The sequence below is a fragment of the Procambarus clarkii genome, chromosome 12 (assembly GCF_040958095.1).
Source record: "Procambarus clarkii isolate CNS0578487 chromosome 12, FALCON_Pclarkii_2.0, whole genome shotgun sequence".
NCBI classification, from domain to species: Eukaryota; Metazoa; Arthropoda; class Malacostraca; order Decapoda; family Cambaridae; genus Procambarus; species Procambarus clarkii.
Window position 1 is genome coordinate 35,323,067 of NC_091161.1, and position 21,143 is coordinate 35,344,209.

The 21,143-nt window shown below is 40.5% G+C and overlaps 1 protein-coding gene across 6 annotated transcripts in view; it reads left to right on the plus strand.

Moving 5' to 3' along the window:
- LOC138363901 (uncharacterized) overlaps window positions 1–21,143 on the plus strand; it is a 329,278-nt gene that overhangs the window by 123,035 nt on the left and 185,100 nt on the right. For 3 of the 6 annotated variants that reach the window (XR_011228248.1, XM_069323365.1, XM_069323364.1), the window contains exon 2: window positions 19,879–20,017. The exons of 2 other annotated variants lie outside the window; for them this stretch is intronic. Coding sequence is in view for 2 of the 4 variants with exons in the window: in XM_069323365.1 (XP_069179466.1) it covers window positions 19,879–20,017 (139 nt within the window). In the remaining 2 variants the exon portion in view is untranslated. Of the gene's footprint in view, window positions 1–19,878; window positions 20,018–20,207; window positions 20,894–21,143 lie in introns of those variants that run through there. One more of the 6 variants, XR_011228247.1, reaches the window with a different exon arrangement.

Consider the following 21,143-nt stretch of genomic DNA (forward strand, 5'->3'; position numbering starts at 1 on the left):
TCACGTACGTGTGATTGCTCTGTGTATCAGAGGTACATATCCAACTGGGTGGGAACTCGACCCTCTCGAGGGGAACCTTTTCTTAACACTTGGACTTGCCTCATTAATATAGTTTCTCTCCCCAAATTTCAACGATGTACAAAAGTTCCTGTCAAGATACTGATATCAACTATGTATAACAAAGAACATTTAATACTATACAAAGTGTTCAAATATGCTTTGATAAATATTTCCGCTATACTTTGTCTCCTGAGGACAACTCGTCCAGTGTTAGGACACGCCAGTGATTGGTCAGGTAGACTTCGTCTCCAAGATTCGTCCTTCAACCGGTTCAGGTACTGACAGTCACATTTATGTGGACTATGATGCATGGAAAAGTCACAATGGAAGACAATTCAACACACAAATAGTACGTTCTTGAAAATCGAATCCACATCCAGGTGTCGTTATTTACACAAGATGGTGGCTGTGACCACAGATGGGTGACCACTGCGGTCAAGCACTTACAGCTGGCCGAGGTTCAGGAACCACCAGGAGGATGATGGTAACGTTTGTACCTGTAGTACTGAGGCTTGAAGCTGCTAGAGATTGCTGGTGGCGTACACAGTCAGGGACACGTGTAAGAATATGGTACCTGGCTCCCCTCGCTACTCTGGTAGACAATCCATGTATAGCATCGTAATGTTCTCGTATTAAATGTTCTCAGACGAAACGTTCTGGGTTCGCAGCAATCTCCAGTGATACAAGTAAAGGGATTTCCACAGCTGCTGATGTTACATGTTGAGTGCATACGTGTCTCTGTCGGCCAGGAGTGCGTGTTCTAGATCTTTAATAATTTGGAGGGATTAAGCAGGTTTGGTATGTGTGAAGGCGAAGACCTCAATACAAATATTATATAATAACTTGGTCTATCCATTAAGAATTGAACGAAGATATAATAAAAATTACGAGTAGTGAAGCATCAGACGAGAGGTAGTCGTAACTAAGAACTATAGGCTGTGGAGAAAGCTCATAATGACCTACATTACTAGGATGAGCCGATCACCAGCCATGAAAGATTTCAACTTAGATTCAACAGAGCAGAAGTTGTTGTTAAACACACATGGCAAAATCTTACTGAAGCGACCCTACGAGTCATAAATACTCATACTCCGCCCAAGTAAAACAGAAACAAGCAACACTTAGTGGGCCAGCCAGAGACTTAGGGCCCGCGCAGAAATATCCCTGCAATAAAGAAAAAAAAAAAAAAAAAAAAAAAAGCCATGAGACTCGCTGCCGGCGCCACTGGTACAGCAGGCAGCACACGGGTTTGTTCTCTGGGAAACTTCAGATTCTGAGCAACCATCAGCTCAAATCCTCGCAGTTTTGTGAGGAACAACCCATCAATACCCAGACTCACAGCTGTTAATTAAACATGTTGACTGTATTCTTGTGTTTGCCCGCCAGGAGTGCGTGCCGCACTGTTGTTTGGAAGGAACGTTGCAGTTTTCTTCTGCAATTCATGAATAAATACCGTTGTCAAATATGTTGTCCACCTGTCTAGATTTGCACACACCCCAGTATGCAGGCGACCCCCACTATTACCACAGTAGTCTGGTCGCCCGGCTCCCAATGATCTGTTATTTTCGTATGTGTGAGGCCCGTATCACTGAGCAGGTGCGCTGTGCCACACCTTAAAAGGTGTACTGAGCTTGACAGTAAAATTTAGGCCAAACAGCTCAACTAAGTGTTAAGTATACCTGATTCCACTTGGGAAAATTATTTTAAGACCGTCGTTGAAGGGAAATAATTTTTTCCTGACCTAGGATTGTCTCAGGCATTAGGTAGGAATGTGAATCGGCTCTCACTACTGGGAGACGTCAAAAGGAAGTAGAGGAGAAAGAGGAAATAGAAGCAGGTTTCAGACAATGAGAAGGGGCAGTTCACAGAAGAGGAATAGAGAAAAGAACGACTATCGAGGCTACACGAAGCACTTCTACCAGCAAGAATCCAGACATAATGTACCCTAGAGAGGACAGCACCAGTCAAAACCAAAAACAGAGTGTCAAACTCTGCAAAGCTTCCCAAATCGCAGACTTAGAATTGCAAAATTCAAAACCCGTAATGCTTATTGAAAACTTTCTTACAGCATATGACGTAGTAACTGAAATGGAAGATGCAACCAGAGTTCAACATTTCCATCACTGTCAACGTGAAAGGATAAATTATAATGACACAACCAGACCAAAAGACTGCAAATTACCTGGAAACGGTAACATTCCTGTAAAGAAAACCTGAATGCTTCGGAAAGCTGGACCCTTCAGAAAGACGCACAAGTTGGGCTGTTGGGATATATAGTTGTCTTTGCACTGGATCCAAAACTAGAACACAGGCAAATCTTGAATGCAAAACTGTGCCGCACAAAAAATATACAAAGCAGTGACACGTCAGGTTCTGGTGACTGTTATGGGACATGCGTCAAAAACATTCAATCTCGGAAATTAGGGAATATATTGACAAACTATACGTCGCGGAACCCCTGCGCTGCTTCAGGTGTCAGAAATACGGCCACTATCAAACACGCTGCGCCGGGCAGGAGAGATGCGGGGTGTTACCCCTGAGGCATCCAACCAAAAACTGTAGAGCTAAGCACAAGGCGAGCTAGACCACAACAGCCTAAATGTGTAAGTTGAGGAGTAAATATCTTTGGAGAACAACCACACCGAATGAAAAAGTTCAGACAACTTAGATCAGGATAATCACTGACAAGCAATACATACAGCAACACCTTCAGGAACACTCGTGCACAGCCTCAAAAGATACCCACGCTCATAGAACACAATTCATCACACAATTTAAGCAACTCCAGATCTTAAAATGCACAGACCCACTGCAGAAATACAACATTGGAACAAAATACAATTACTTTCGGAGTCAGATTTACAGTTTTACGGAGGTCCAGCAGAAAAACACTGAAGATCATGGCAAAGACCATTACCAATTGCTTACAGATGACACGGAATGCCGCGCAACTAAAGACTCGAGTAATCGCTTGTGTAATAATGGAGAAGATCATGCAGCAGACCAGTTACACAAGAAACAGTACAAAACATGACTGACCACAAGAGGACAAACACCTGGACATACAGACAACCAATAACAGTCGGGTAGTCACGACATCAGGTCAACAAGATCTACAAACAAACTGCAGGAAACAATGGCGAATCAAGATAAACGGAATCTTATCATACAAAACACGATAAACAATCATTTGGTCCGATTTGCAACGACACTGCTAACGAAGTGGAGAATATGGTTGTCGAGTCACAAGAGGAGTTCTACTAGGAAAGGCAACACCAACAGAAACCGTTATCTGTTCATTGTGAAATGTGCATTAGAACAATGTCTTGGAAATAAAAAACACAAACATCATGACGCTGCAATTGGCACAAAAGCAGAAGTAACAGTTTTGCAAGAAACTGTCTACTGAGCCAGGAAATCCTTCAAATTAGCTGAATGTTACCAATTATTATACCGCATGAACAGGGGGGACGAAGGGTTGATGAGCCTCATCAAGTAACACCATACCAAGCAAGAAAATAGACCGTTTCGTGTGGGGATGATAGAGGTATTAGCAATAACAGTGAATATGGCTAATATTGAGCTTCTCGTATATAACGCCTACAAGCCCCTAGATGTAAACTAGCAGAGGAAGTGCTTGTCAAGGAGATGCATGATATAAATATTACCTGGGATATTAATGCTTATAATCAGGAGGTAGGTGTGACTGGGCCAGCCAATGCAAATGAGAGCCATTTAGCTAACCTTCTGCGAGAAGTACCCGAGTTTACACTTCTCAACCCTGGAGAACCTTCCCCTCCCCCCATACATTCAAGGAGGTTTTAAAGTTAATCGCAACTGCATTCGATTAACAGACGAAGTGTGACTGTGACACTATTAACTTGCCACATCAGGCGAAGTGTGAAGTAGACACGGTGATCTCCAGTGACCACTATGCTACTATCACAACGCTAAACATAGATCCCCTACACAACCCGCAAGATGGAATGGAATGTAATAGTGGAATGTAATAAAGGGCAACTGGAATATATACCAGGACGAGGTTGAAAAATGGCATGCTACATACTCGCCACCCAAGGATTCGGACATACGAGACCAATCTCCAGGAAGCCATTACAGCTGCTGAAATAGAGCTATTCCAGTTATCATTCCAGGAAACACAAAACGAAAGAACTATTGGTTCTAGAGAAAAGTTAAAGAACAAAACCCAAGAGTCAACAGAAAACATGGCAGGAGAGACCGCACACCAGAAGGAAGAACTCAGCTAAGAGCCAGTGATACCTGAAGCTAGACTGGTTATTAAGGAGTTAAAGGAGGTAAGATGGTTTGATTGGTGTCACTCTAAATGAACATCGTAGTCTTGGAGAGAGATGGGGATATTAAAACGACGATAGATCGACCACCTCGACAACATGCATGTATTTAACCATTGCAGGAGGCTGGGTGACATATTGTCCAGCTTGCGGGAGAAGCGTCATACCAGCTTCCTGCAATGGTCAGAAGGCAGAAAGGAAAAACAGGAGAGGTTGACAGCCATTCGAAAGAGCATAGCTACAAATGACGAATGTGACTACTAAACAAGAACTAATCCGAGCCAAAAAAGGTGGCAATGACACTTCACCAGGTGCTGATGACATTACATACTCAATGATCTCTCACGCCGGTCCTGCTGGAGAACAAGGGATAGTGTACGTTATCAATGCATCTTGGGAGGTAGGCAAACAACCGACTTCTTGCAAGAAAGTAGACATCATTCCGATTACTAAACCGAAAGACCCTGGTAATTACACCAATTTCATTGACATATTTATAATAAAATTGCTGAACTGACGGTCTTAGAGGCTACTGTGAAAGACTGGAGACCTGCCTAAAAATAAATTTGGTTGTACTATAGTAGGAGGTACTGGAAACTGCACAGCAACATTACTAGGAAGAGTCAACTCGGGTTCGGTTATAGTGATCTTCCTTGGTCTAGAAAAAGCATTCGAACTTGGAGGCTAACAAGCATTTTTACTCATGTTCATTATAAAAGGGTGTCAAGAGAAAAATACAAGCATAGTTTAAAGATTCTTAGTCACAGGTATGCCAGAGTAAAGCTGAAAGGTTAAGTGTAAGACTACACTTGTATGAGAATGGAACTCCACAAGGAGTCGTCCTCAGTCCTATTCTTAACATCTATATAGTAGACCTCGTTTTTATGACATTTACAGGAGTTAAATTACTAAGCTATGCCGATGATAAAGCAGTAGTCGTCACAGGTCCTTCACTTATGAATAAAGCAAAAGTGTCGCTAAATAAAGTAACATCTGAATGCAGCATTTTGAAAAAAAAAACATGCATAGAAATCTAAGGCAATGAGACGGGGCGACTGCACTCCAGACACACCAAAAGACTCGAAAGTCCGAGGTGTGGAGGGAATCAACTCCAACAGTCTTAAAGGAACTGACAAAAGAACTATGCGTACCGCTGAAACTACTTCACACAAGATCTCTTGACCAAGAGGTAGTCCCCCCAAGATTGAGAATGTGCAAATGTCACACTTATTTAAAAAAAAAAAGGCAGAGAGCTCGGTATAAAACTACCAGCCGATCAGTTTAACCTCTCACATCTGCAAGCTCATGGAGTGAATCCACAGGAGGGAATCATTCACCATGTTTCGTGTACAATCTTGTACAATCGGCACAACATGAATTGTTAAACACATTCTGCCTTACAAACTTGCTCACATTTTTGGAAATGGTAACCAGCTGCTCAAAGGCCTTCCAGTGAATGTAGTATATGTGGATTTTGCTAAAGGTTTTGAGAAGGAACCACATGAGACTGGCAAGAAAATTACAGGTCCACAGAATAAATTACAAAATATTAGAATGGATAAAACAATGGTTGAAGGAAAGAAAACAAAGGGTTTTCTAAATGTGCTAAATGGGAGAAAAACAATGGAGAAATGGGGCGAGTCCTTTTTGAGACCTAGCCTGTCATATACAGTAATGAGAGTAAAGTGAGAAATAATGATACTGATGCCTTACAATGAGTAAGGAACTTCACAAATGGTCAGACTGGCAAGTTCTTTTTAATATCGACAAATACAAGACCATGTATGTGGCGTAGGCTATTATGTCCCACGACTATCAAATGATTAGCATTACATTACAGCAGATTGATGAAGAAAATGACCTTGTAGTCAAAATCCACCACACATTAAAAGTTGCACGACAGGTGGGTGCAGCAGTCAAGAATGCTAACGAAACTTTCGGGATTATCAAGCGTACTTTTGACAATAAGGAAAACTCTGTAATGGTTCAACTGTATAAATCTCTGGTGTGCCCCCATTTGGATTACTGTATGCAAGCATGGAGACCTCATTTTCAGAGGGACATAGCTGCTCTAGAGAAGGTGCTACTTTGGGCATCAGAAGTCATTCACAACCCGTCTTCTTAAAGTTACGTCGCTTCTCGCAAGTTTCCATTTTTCTCTTCAAAAATGGACATAATTTGAAATGAAATTTGCTCACGAAAGTGATGTACTGTCCCGTTTTCTGTATTGAGTTCTGCTTAATCGGTTAGGTTTGGAGAGGAAACTTTCAAATAACGATTTTCATGACTTTTGAAATCTTTGATCTTCGTGCCCTCCTAACCTCCCAGTGCAGTTAACTTTGTTTTGGAAAACAAAAGTTCAATTTTTTTTCATAAAATTTCGTCCATTTTCGGTGATACGGGCAAAGAGCCAAATTAGGACGTTGTCGGAAAACCCGACCCCATTTAATATTACACACAATATGCAGATAATATTGTTGCTGTGTTGTATACACAAGTTACCCATGGAAAATGTAGCTTGTAGTGGAATTTTCCGTCAATAGAAAACGGGATATCATTGCCACATAGTACTATAAATTCACCAGCTATTCTGTTGGGATTTATTCTTAAATACATAAGTCTTTGGACTTTTAATATCATAAAAACATCTCACTTGAGTTAACTTAATTATCAGTATCAAAATCAAGTAAATGTGACCCTTCTATCAGTTACTGATATTGGACAAGGAGAGCCAAGGCGTCAGTCTGTGGAGTGGGCAGCCATTGTCTGTTAAGACCAGAGGCGCAGGGGAGCATATTCAGCTCCTATAATTTTTCTTGGACGAAGTGTTATGGAGATCAAAGTGTTCTACCAACATCAACACGCTGTCAACATAAACAAGGAAAGTGTCCTACCGAAACCCGTTTATCTAATCATTTCTGGCCAGATAATGTTAGGTAGATAAGGGCGATCCGGTTAGGACGCGAACGAGCCTCTTAAATAAAGGAACAAGAGGAAGCAAGACTTAGTACATCAGTTACTTGGGGTGTAGGAAGCTAGCCTCACACGAGGATAATTTGGTGTCTACATCCCAGTTATACCTGGTGGACTAAGCCTGCTGTACAATACGATAAGGCACCTCCAATTTATTTACTAATATATGTAGTTAATACTGTAGTTTGTTTGGCTGCATATATATAAATTTAATATAACCCCCCCCCCCTAATGTGTAAGGCTCGATTTGTGAGATTGCAGAAATACAGTCCCTTAACATCATACCAATTGCTATCGAAATAAATAAATTAACGTAAATATAATTTCTATATAAATTCATATAAAATAAATAAATATAAATCTTACAGGTCGGTTCCCACAGACATAATTTGAAAGAGAACAGGTTGCGCCAGCCATCTCATCAGGAACGCTTGAAGGCCACAGGGCTAACACTGCAAACCTGGCATGACAGGGCTGATCTCATTGATACTTTAAAAATACTGAAAAAGTTAGAGGATGTCAATTCCAGATATTTTCTTCACACGGTCGTACTTATCACAAGCAAGGAGCAACGGTTTCAAGCTCAACGAGCCACAATGTAGGACTGAGAACAGATTCTTTTTCACCTACAGTTCACATTAACCCCCGGAAACGCCTACCCGCCGAAGCCGTAACAGCCGAAACCGATTTAAAATATACGTCGAAAAGATCATAAAGGCTAATGGTGGGAACCTTCGACAAGCCGCGGGCTTCGTGTCCTAGTCGAGTCGACTAGGGTTAGTGACCTTTTGGATAATCGGGCACCTTGTTAATTGAAGACATTAACCTACAGAGGGTTACTCGATGACAATGTCTGGAGTATGGATAGATTCTACAGTGACATTCAAACAGGAAATTCAATATCCGAGAAAGGCAAAATTGCAACTTAATATAATTGGAGCAATCACAGGGCCCCGTCTAAGAGCAGGACAGTCATCATGTTATACTATCTTTCTCCTGGCCAGTGGGCATATGTTTGTTATTCAAATAGAAGCAATGCTAGACATAACAAGGGCTCCCAGATGGGCGAAAATATTAAACCAATGATTTAATACTTATTAAGTCCTAGGATTAATATAATATAATATTTGTGAACTGGGTGCCAAGTGAAGTAGTTATACTAAGGAATGCCTTTGCAGATGAAGCTGCAAAACTTGCAACCAAGAGCAAAAATGTTAACATTTATATAGCCGAATCAAGCATGGATTAAGCAAATAATTAAAAGATAGAGGATTGCAGATGTAGTGACCACATCACCACAGCTGCAACCTAAAGATCTGTGGGATGGTACAAGAATTTGACCAACTACGAATCGCTTGTTTTGATGAAAGGAATCAATAGGAGAACAGGTGTTACACCAGGCTTCGATTACTTAAATGTAAGAACATGGTTGAGACAAAGATGACTTGAGCTGCAGAAAAAGCCCAGAAGTGGAACGATACATAAATCCATCCTACAAACGTGCTAGGTGACCAACGGAATGTTTTAGTTTGTAAGTAAGTGAGAGTTTTACGATTTTGTCACAAATTCAGCTCCATGGAATTTACAAGGGAAGGTATTAGCCTAGTATTCCCCAAACTTGGAGCCTGTGAGTTACAGGGGAGTAGGTTCCCGCCTTGAGCGGTGACACTGGCATACCCAGGATGCAACGAGATACGTGATTGGCCACAGCCCCGCACCTTCCTCTAATCTATAGGTGACCCGAGATTGTCACGGGCGAGCCGAGCTACGAGACAGCTCATAGGCCCTAACTGTTACTGTTATCTTAGACTTGGACGAGGAGGGATGTATGATTGAGTGATTCAAAATTTTTGCAAGATTTCATTTTGTGCTGTAGTTAAGCTCCAGAGAGGAAACAATAGACCTCTGCATTACTTGAGTAGCGGATGATCTTTTGAAGAGGTATATATGATGAAAGAGGCTGTATAGGTAAGACTGGTGGAGGGCCTAGTGAAGGCTCCTCACAGCCTAATGAAGTGACCAAGGACATCAGCCACAAGTCAGAGTAAATGTAGACAGTACAGTGTCACCCTCCAGGTCTTCAAGGCAGTCTCGACGAAGTGAGGGAGTCGGTAAGTCGGTGACCAGTGACATTTGCGCAGGAAGTGCCAGTGTGCAAATGGCCATTCCAGAGTTAAAGGTAAAAAGAGTTAAAAGGTAAAAGTGTTAACTGTAAAGTGAAGTGACAGGAAACATTACTCACTGATGCGGGAGGACATTGATTAATGTAATAGTTTTGTCGAGCTGACAAACTATTTGTCAGCAGACACTGTTAGTGTTAAATATTAGCCGACAAGTATTGACTGGTTGTGTGCCTCTCGGCTCTAGTTTAGCTATTACTGTCAAGGTGGCAAGTACACACACGACCCTTCGCAACAGCCTACCTCTAAAAAAGGGTTTGGGAAGGTCCCCGGGAATACGACCTGTGACATCTACGAGGAAGCCAAGTAGTGGAGGGCTCAGCTGTGAGGAAGCTGAAATGTGAAGCCAATGAATACCCACCGAGGCTACCTGAAATTGGAGTGGTATGAAGGGTGCACCCACAACCCGTTCTCGCATTTTCTTAGTCAATATTGACTTTGTCACATATGCACGTATTTAATAAGTCAATATTGACTGTAAGAAAGTGCGAGAACGGGTTGGCACCCAACACCGGAGGACAACTGGTGAGGGAGTAACGTCCTCGAAGACAGCAGCTGAAGCAGAGCAGAGACGCGGCCAGGAGAAGTTCTTCGCCTCGGGTGATAAGTCAGCTGTTAATTAATAATTTACACTTCCTAGTCGATGACGTTCGCTCAATGGTTTACAAAACTCACTTGTTCTTGGCCATGACGTTAACTCCATTATAGAAATAATTTTTTTTGTTAAACTCCATTTATTGTCCTATTATTATGGGATTTATTTTAAAACGTGCACCCACGTTTTCCAATTCTCTGAATACCCCACGAGGCATCTTCCTGCCGCGTGGGTAGCCACCCAAGCAGAAGTCTCTGTATATTAGTGACCAAACTCGTGACCACAGTGCTGTACCCGTGTCTAAACGTGTGCAGTTTCCTGTTTTCCTCAGTTGTTTTTACTGCCTTCATAATGCCAAATTTGCTTAATGGTGGATAGATAAAGAAAAGAGCAAATCCATATTGAAATAAGATCGAAAAAAAAAATATGGAAAAGCTAGTGTTTGCAAGAAGTATGAACTCGTGAAACTATCACCCAAAAAATTCAGCCTGTAGTTGTTTAATTTTCAGGCAGTGACCTCGACATTGCAGGAAGTGAGTGATCCGTTTCCTTGCGGTTACCTTGCAATGATTTCGGGGTTGAAAGTCTGTGGCCCGGTCCCTCGATCAGGCCCCCTCGTTTGCTAGACTGGTCAACCAGGTTGTTTGACGCGACTGTTCGAAGCCTGATATTTGAATAACAGCCTGGTTGATCAGTTATTTTTTCTTGCTTATCAAAATCTCTTGAACACGGCGAGGGGTTGGCTAGTTATGCCCCTTATGCGTAGAGGATGCATGTCGAACAGTCTCAGGCCTCTGATGATGTTAGTTCTCCGAGTACCTATTGCACCTGTTTCTCAACTGTGGTATTCTGCCATGCCTTCTGGTCTCATGTGGTTTTGTTTCTGTGTGCAGGTTTGGGATCAGCCCCACTAATATTTTCATCACGTAAATTGTGACATGTTGATAGTTAAGTGGCAGAAACTTGAGGAGCAGGTGAGGATGAGATACAAAATGAATGTTGTTGTTGATGTGGCTATCGATACAGCCCCACACGCAGGTGCTTCATTTACCACTAAACCCCACGTAACAGTTCTGGTGAAGCCTGGTCTAGTGACAACACTGCACCATTTGTACAGTTTTCTACTGGACCACCAGGCTTGACTGTCACAGCACCAACAACTCCTCGGGGATTTATTGATATTTATTATGTAAGATTTAGAAATATTTGGCATTTGAAACAAATTTGAATGCACGACAGCCTGTTCAGTGCTCCTAACCAAACAAAGAATGAGTGAGAAGACCTGAATGTAAAAGAGCTTGCCAGATATTTGCGACTGACAGAGTTGATGGAAATTGTGAGGGTGCGAATAATGTCACAGTACTGGTAAAATGTGGCGTGTAGTAGCTTTGTTTTTGTAGAATTTCTAAGTGATATTTAACGATTTATAAGTATTTTCATACTCGGAATAATAATGCCATTCCCGAAAACAATACTCATTAAAGTTAGAACAATAATGGTATATCTAACAAGTTCAAAACATAATATATTCCTTAGAAACATCTGTCTGGATGACGGAAAAGGACATTGGATTAAAATATTTTGAAGATAGTCGTTCCCACAAATAAACCAGTTGCGTATGGAGGAAGGCTGTACATACTACATGAATCATAGGCTGGTTGCATCTTTGATTTTGAAGTATATGCAGGAATTAGGAAGATAAATCATAGGGCATGAGTTTGATGGCACCACATAAGAACATAAGAACAAAGGCAACTGCAGAAGGCCTATTGGCCCATATGAGGCAGCTCCTATTTATAACCACCCAATCCCACTCATATACATGTCCAACCCATAGTTGAAACAATCGAGGGACCCCACCTCCACAATGTTATGCGGCAATTGGTTCCACAAATCAACAACCCTGTTACTGAACCAGTATTTACCCAAGTCTTTCCTAAATCTAAACTTATCCAATTTATACCCATTGTTTCGTGTTCTGTCTTGTGTTGATACTTTTAATACCCTATTAATATCCCCTTTGTTATGTCCATTCCCCCACTTGTAAACCTCTATCATGTCACCCCTAACTCTTCGCCTTTCCAGTGAATGCAACTTAAGCTTTGTTAATCTTTCTTCTTATGAAAGATTTCTAATTTGTGGAATTAACTTAGTCATCCTACGCTGGACACGTTCAAGTGAATTTATATCCATTCTATAATATGGCGACCAAAATTGAACTGCAAAATCTAAATGGGGCCTAACTAGAGCAAGATATAGCTTGAGAACCACACCAGGTGTCTTGTTACTAACGCTGCGATTAATAAATCCAAGTGTCCGATTTGCCTTATTACGTACATTTATGCATTGATCCTTTTGTTTTAAATTCTTACTAATCATAACTCCCAGATCCCTTTCGCAATCCGACTTCGCAATCTCAACACCATCTAGCTCGTATCTTGTAACTCTATCATCATTACCTAACCTCAGAACTTTACATTTATCAGCATTAAACTGCATCTGCCAATCCTGTACAGAGGAGCAAAGGTTACCATTTTATATATGGATAGCTGATATAACTCCCTTCAACTTTTAGTAAGAATTTAAAACAAAAGGATCAATGCATAAATGTTCGTAATAAGGCAAATTGGACACTTGGATTTATTAATCGCAGCGTTAGTAACAAGACACCTGGTGTGGTTCTCAAGCTATATCTTGCTCTAGTTAGGCCCCATTTAGATTATGCAGTTCAGTTTTGGTCGCCATATTATAGAATGGATATAAATTCACTTGAACGTGTCCAGCGTAGGATGACTAAGTTAATTCCCCAAATTAGAAATCTTTCATATGAAGAAAGATTAACAAAGCTTAAATTGCATTCACTGGAAAGGCGAAGAGTTAGGGGTGACATGATAGAGGTTTACAAGTGGATGAATGGACATAACCGGGGGGATATTAATAGGGTATTAAAAGTATCAACACAGGACAGAACACGAAACAATGGATATAAATTGGATAAGTTTAGATTTAGGAAAGACTTGGGTAAATACTGGTTCAGTAACAGGGTTGTTGATTTGTGGAACCAATTGTGGAGGTGGGGTCCCTCGATTGTTTCAAGCACGGGTTGGACAAGTATATGAGTGGGATTGGGTGGTTATAGAATAGGAGCTGCCTCGTATGGGCCAATAGGCCTTCTGCAGTTACCTTTGTTCTTATGTTCTTCTTATGTTCTTAACTTAACGAACAGCATCTTAAACAAGATATACACCTGAGATACTCGCGGATTACAGCGTGGTGCACAGAAAGATCTTCAGCTAGAAGCAAAGAGGAAACATGGTATTAATGAATGAAGCCATAGGAGCCGTGATGAGGGTTTGAACCTATTCGGTGGGTGTTCCCACACACGCCCTAGTCAACTAGGCCACGACATGGTACAAGGATTGCAACCTGGAGTTTTACTGAACATAAAAGGTTTTCCTGAGGCTTCTACTAAAGCTGGGCCAGGAGTTCCACATAATCCCCCCCATGCACTCTGGTTCTGTCATCCAGGAATGTTCTACCTCTGACTCTCCTTCTTTAATACACAATAATCACACTAACGTGACTGCATCAGTGAGAAAATCCGTTGACGACGTGATGAGTATTCGAACCAGGGCGTGTGCGTGGGAACACCCACCGCATTGGCTCAAACCCTCATCACGGCTCCTACGAATTTTCTCATTGATGCAGTCACGTTAGTGTGATTACTGTGTGTAGAGTATTATGTTGAAGGGTCCTTTCCACTGGTACGTTAATGAAGACTTTCCAGGTCAAGGAAATCCAAGATCTTTTTTTTTTTTTATTTTAATTAAGAACGACGAATTCGTTGCTAGATTTAAAAGGGACTGTGGTTGGGATGCATTGAGATTATTTGGTTCAATCTCTGCGAGTATACAAGGTGGCGTGAGGATCAACAAAATTATAGGCCTAAGAGGTTAGCCAGGATTGTGGGTCTTCACATTACCATTGCCAAAAAAAGTAACACGATTCAAAATAAACTTACTTCCTAATTTTAAGCCTTCAATCACTGCATTCGCTACATCTGTGAGTTCACAAGATTTTAAAGATTCTCTGATTAACCTGTCCTCAGAGCAAGTCCATTCCATCCAGTGGTCGACCCCAGAGATGTATTCATCAATTTTAACATGTTGTTCATTCAAAATAGGCATTTTCTTTAATATAAATAAATTTCCATATGTATTAGCAAACTGTGCATATTTAGGCATTGGTTAGGTTAGGTGTTTAGGTTCTGTTGGCGATTATTTGTATTTGTACTACGTGGGTGAAGTATTTGTTTACCTAAAACACTTTGCGTAATAGTGGCTTCACGGATTGTGTAACTCCGGTTGCTACAATTTGTACATTACTACCACTTTGTTCTTTGAACACATTCTTTTGAATAAAATTTATTGTATTGCATCTGCCGCTTTGTGGTTCGAACAAGAATCATCTGTGAAGCACTTGTTCAAGAAGTGTTCAAATCCCACCAGGTGAATCATATAATTGTTTTTCATTCATAAACGGAATTTGGCTGGTGCATGGAACAGACTTTCGCGTTTGTTAACGAGGACTGGCTTCTCTGTTGGGACTCTTGTAATAACATTAATTTCCGATGTCTGTAGGACAGCTCTAACTTTATCAAAACACACTGCAGTTTATATATTTTTTAATTTAATTACACATTTTAATTTAATTATTATGCATCCCATTCCCGTCCCATGGGCGATGGAGGCACATAACTGGTCCTGGAACTGACCCCTTTAGCTTGTTAAGCTGAGCAAGTGACGCTCTTGTGAAGCTAGTTACACAATTGTTAATATTACATACACGTTCATATTGTTATGTGACAAGGTACTGCGGTAATAAGTTGGATGCTAGGGGAGACGCAGAGAATTGGTTTTGGCAGCGATGGGGTAGTGTCGTCCCGATTACATCCCCCCCCCCCCCCCGGGCCGTGGAGTGGAAAAGTTTTGGATATGTTAGGTTGGGGCACAAGTTGATTTCCTGGGGCTTTAGAGTCTCATGGAAGGGGGGATCATGTGACTAGAAGGGAGGTAGCCCACGCCCCTCCTATCCCCGCCGTCCTTACACTGAGCTCCATTTTTCTGTAATGATCAGTAAAAGCCCCGGGGAATATAATCTCGTCTCTAGCTGTCATATGGTGAGGGGGGGGGGGGGGTCCACATGTGGTCACCAAATTGTCCCTGGAGAGCCTGCTCCCCAAGACAATGTTGTATGTTTAATCATGTGTCAAGAAAAGAATATAGTGTGACAATAAAAATTATAGTACAGCTTAATATGGTCATGCAAATATGGTCATCCCCCCCCCCCCCCACGGAGAAGCCACCAACCCTCCAACAAGAAATAACTTGCACAAGCCTATAAAAAATAATGCAACACAGGCACAATACAGCATGCTATAATATAAATCATACAATATTATCTGGAACACAAATGGATACCATACTAGTAATAGTACTGAACAGGGAAAGGATTAAATGCTATACATAGTTATCATGAATAATGGTAGAATCAATCATAGATTCGTAACAATGGTCCTCTTACTAATGCAAATTTTTTAGTTATTCAACAATGGAGTTGCATTATTCGTACAATACCTTGGTCATTGCAACTATATTTAAGTTCCTCTTTGCTTCTAGCTTGGTGAATATTGTTTACCATGACGCAGACAGTGGGCTTGATCGTATTGCATCACATTATTTCCTATTAACTTTGTCTTGCCCGTAGTGAACATACCCAAACGCTTGCATTTATAGAAAAGAAGGTTTCGCCTAACCAGCGAATGTACCAAGCCCCCAACACATGTCCTGACTTTTGTTGTGATGCTCAGCTTCTCTGCGAGGTTACCGCACATGGTCTTATCCCATTCAACTGAAGTGGTTCTACGTTTTAACCAGTGTTCTTGATTTCTTAGACGCCCTTTGCCGCCTTAACTCAATTGATCCACGACTCGCCAGCTATCTCGACAGAGCTTCTACTTTGGATCCCTGCAAGACACCTTGCCCTCCATTATGGTTTCACCTGCTTCATTAGCCTGTCAATATCTGCCCTAATCTCCAGGCAGTGCACACAGGGCCATTGTGTGTGCCATTATTCCAAGAATAATTCTCGCCAGACAATGACACCCGACTACATTTAACAAGAGCGTATTTACATAATCAGAGCTTTTATTAATATTACAAATTTAGTATTTTACTTGGCTGGCATTCTGGAGGTTCTTCCACTCCCCAAGCCCGGCCGGAGGACCAGGCTTGACTCATGAGGGCTTGGTCCAGCAGGCTGTTGCTTGGAACGGCCCGCAGGCCCACATAACCACCACAGCCCGTTTGGTCCTTCACTTTTTGAAGAAAACTGTCAAGTTTTCTCTTGAAAATGTCCACATTTGTTACGGCAATATTTCTTATGCTCGCTGGGAGTATGTTGACCACAGTGAACCTCTAATGTTTATACAGTGTTCTCTGATTGTGCCTTTGGGCCTACTCTTCAATGGTTCTAATCTGAATTTTCCGTTCATATCGTTAACTCCAATATGTTGTTATTTTACTGTGTAGATTTGGGACCATGCCCTCCAATTTTTTAGAATTTGTATATTATTTGATACCTCACTAATCTCCTTTCTAGGGAGAACATTTAGAGCTCTTTCAGACGATCCCAATAAATTAGGTGCTTTATCGTGTCTATGTCGTATGTTTTCTGTATTCACTCTATTTCAGCAATGTCTCCTGCTCTGAAGGAGGAAGCGAGTATTGAACAGTACTAAAGACGGACAGCAGGAGTGATGTGTATAGTACAGCCATTGTGATGGGATCCCTTGATTTGACGTTTTTCATAATCCATCCTCTCATTTTTCTGGATGATGCTAAAATTGATTTGTTATGTTCCCTTAACATTAGGGCATCAGTCATTATTATTCCCAGATCCTTTACATTATGCTTTCCACTACGGGCAGATTTGATTGTGTTTTGTGCACTATTTTGTTTAATGTCCTCATTTTTACCATACCAGAGTACCTGAAATATATCTCTGATAACATGCTATTTTCTTCCGCCTAGTCGAAAACCTAATTAACATCTGTAGTTTATCAATGTCTTCAACAGAATTAATTTTCCTGCTGATTTTTGGCATATGCAGATGTCGATACGACTCTGACTTCTATACATGTCAATATCTGATATGAGAATAAGGAAAAAGTGGTGCAAGAACTGTGCCCTGCGGTAGATCTTTTAACTGTGCTTGAATTCTGTTTTACATGGTTAACTGTTGCTCTGTGTGTTGTTTCATATAAATTTTAATACCAACATCCTACTTTATATGATATTTCCATTCACCTTATTTTGTGTGCTATATGGTCTCTTGTATCAGATGCCTTTGTGAAGTCCACATATACCAAATCTGCATTCTGTTTTTCTTCTAATGCCTCAGTGATTTTGTCATAGTGGTAAAGTAGCTGCAAGAGACATGATCCCAATCTAAATCCATGTTGACCTGGGTTGAGGTGGTCATAGGTCTCCATAAAACTAGAGACCTGCCTCCTAATCACGCTCTCAAATAATTTTATTATGTGGGACCTAAGTGCGACTGGTCTATAATTCTCAACCATTGCTTTGCTTCCTCCCTTGTAAAGAGGAGCAAAATTTATGAAATCTATTGATTGAAGCGAATCTTGTATCTCCCCTGTGTGCAAGCTCTTTCTCTACACTATGCTACTGGCACTTAGCATTTCATTATAAGTATTGAGTGCATGGGCATGTTGTTAATTTCTGCTTAAAATCTTAAGACTTCGTATTTATATCTGTTATATTTTCAGGAGTTTGGATATCACGCATAAAGAAGCTTTCTGGATCGTCCGCTCTCATGGATGATCCAGACAGCTTCTTGAATATTTATTGGGGTGCTAAACATGCCCCCTCCTGTTTTTGTTAGGATTTCAGTAATTTCTTTGTCACCGTCTGTTCGACCTTTCACTTGTAAGAATAGGTCCAATACTGAGTGGTTTTTGCTTTTTTTCGCATTTGTGAAGGAATATTTTGTTTTCCTTCTCTTGAATTCCATTTTTGTGTTCTAATTGCATTTCTTCAATTTGATATGATCGCTTTAATCTTTGCTAGATTTTTTAGAACTCCGTTTATTTTATTTTTTTATTGAGTCGTGTCTCGTTAGCAGTTATTTTTTTTTAGTTTTTATATATTTTTAAAATAATCAAAACTTATTTTTCTTTCTACGTTGGTCCTCTGTCTGGCTTTCAACAAAGGACCAAGTTTGACACTTTATATTCTTTGGAAGTTAGTTGTTCTGTGTCTTGTGTGGGATTATTATTACTTAAAACATTCAATGGATTTTTTTTTTATGTTCGCTGTATATCTTTTCCCAATCTATCCTTTTATTAAAACTGAATTTATTGAATAACCCGTCATACATGATCATTGTTTTAGGCCTATTACAGGTATTGATGTTTGCACTTCAATGAGCTTGTGATCTAAGTGGTATATGAGATTGTAATGTCCTTGATTATCTCCTTTTGTTTGTGATGTTCAAATCTAAAATATTGTCGTAACTAGTTGACTCTTACCTGCTGGATGAGTGAAAATTTGTCACAGAATCTAAGTAGTTCTCTACTCTATGGTTGGTTCTGTTCAGATAGATTTCGTGGTATAGTATTCTTGATCGCAAGTTTCCAACTTAGACTGGGCAGGTTGAAGTCGCCTAGGAAGATATCTTTATTGGGTTTACCAGATTATCGAGACTATTCTCGGTTTCAGACCATTCTCGCTTTTATCTGATTTGTGATTTCTTCCGCCGTTGCGTCTGGAGGTTTGTATATTAGAATTATAACCAATTTTTGTTTACTACCATTAGAGTTAACTACCACCTCATTTGCAGCGTTAAGCAGATCAGCGCATACAATGTTATCTCTTGTATACAAACTTACTCCTCCATGTGGCCTATTTACCCTATCATATCTATATAGATTATATTCTGGTATCCAGATCTCACTGTCAAAGAGTTCCCCTGCATGGGTTTCTGTGAAAGGTCCAAATACTGCATTATTTGGTGAGGGGGGAAGCAATTTAGGAACGGTACTTACTTTTTTGCATTTGTTTTCAGATCTTGTATGTCGGTAAAGATGAACGATGTTACTCTATTTGGGGTAATTTGACGAAGAATTTTCAGGCAGGTCCATTGTGAGTGGGAATGTTGGTTTTATTTTGACCAGTACTGGTTATTGCAGGGTTGTTGCCTGTTGTAACTGTAGCTCTGTTGTGGGGTGTAATTGCATGCGTGATTCTGGTATGCAAGTGGGTCAACCAGTTCCATACACACTGTTTTACCTTTTGAAACCTCTTTCGCCTGGGTATAAAATAAATTGTTGGCGTTTCTCCAAAGCCATTTTCTTGCTTGCCACTGTTTAGCGTTCTGTGCCTTCAGCATGAAAGTATAGACAGCTGAGAGTGCAGCATTTTTTTTCCTCGAATGAGGATTCGTACCTGTCAGAATGGAGAAATCTACAAGTTGATTCAAAGCTACATTTTCCTTTCCTTAGTATATTATGACATTTTTGGGGGGAATGATTATGATTGCATTCTATTCCTTTTCTATTTCCAGAATGTCTACAAATATCCTTTACATATTTGTACTTGTATAGGTGTGAAGATATTTTTAAGTCTTATGCACTAGTTAATTTGCTCGAAACATATTTAAAAGTGCCTTTCTATTGCAGGTGTGTCCGAGCGAGCTACAGGTGAGGATGAGGGAGCTACAAGTAATGGTCACTGTCGGTAAAGCCTCTTGTATTCACCTAGTTGTGCTTGCGGGGGTTGAGCTCAACATAAGGCGTTATGGCGCTTCCAAGCTACTAGGTGGGTGTGGTAGTGGGTTTAATGTCCTGTAGTGAAGTATGTGCTTTTAATACATACTCACACTTGCTCATACTTCACATTAATAGAAATAAACTCTCTAATATTGTTGAAGTGACTTTACTTGTGAATTATTTGTATGTGAGGCGGCCTCATGTGAGGTGAATGACGTCACAGATAGTTGCCCTATCAGGCCAAGCTAGTCAAGAGGCGCGGCGGGCAGTGTGGCGCGGGCCGGCGTGGGGAGAGGTGCTGTTCAGCGCCCGCCTCATTGGTTTTACTAAATTAATAAGTCACCTGGACAGTCCTGTGCATGAGGTTACCTGCGCCAGACTTACAGGCAAGTTACTCTAGATGATTAGTTATTTTATCACATTGTATTCTGTTGATAGAATAGTCTATATTTGCTGATTGTCTAAGCACAATTATAACATGTTAAAGCTTTATTTAAAATTATTAAATTGACTCTGGTTTACTCATTTTATATAATAGTGTAATATACCTTTGTCTATTAGTAGAGACTTTTACCTAGCCTAAAACTTTTGATGAAGCTTTTTACAACAAAATTAAATTCTAAAACAATTCCTATGTGATTAACTGTTCCACAACAGCGGCTAGTGTGTCAATAATTGTGAAATTTAACGTTCGACCATAAGCAGCTGAAAACAGTTTACAAAATTATTAGTTAAATTCTGATAGTTCACAACAAACACCTTATAACTATCAGATTTCAATCCTTGAAATATGGACCAAAGACTTTTAACCTAACAAGAGTCGCATAAGAGCCATCCTATGTGAATGAAACTAGCCATACTGAGTCAGTGTCGTCCACGCTGCCGCCAACCCCAGAGACGCCTTAATTAACATTAACGTCCTGTGTAACCAATTACTATATTTTGTCGAATAAAAGTAAATATTATTGTATATTGTACATAGGTTTGATAGTTGAAGGAAATTATAGCACATGAGTGTATTCCAACCTGTCTCCCTCGCCTAATAAATAACAATGTATAATAGTTCACGTATCAAAAACCATTTTAAATAAGTCTTCTGTTAAAATGTATGAACTGTTGTGGGTCAGTGCACGAACGAGTATAGTCCAGGACTCGTTAAATGTGAAGCGTTCTTC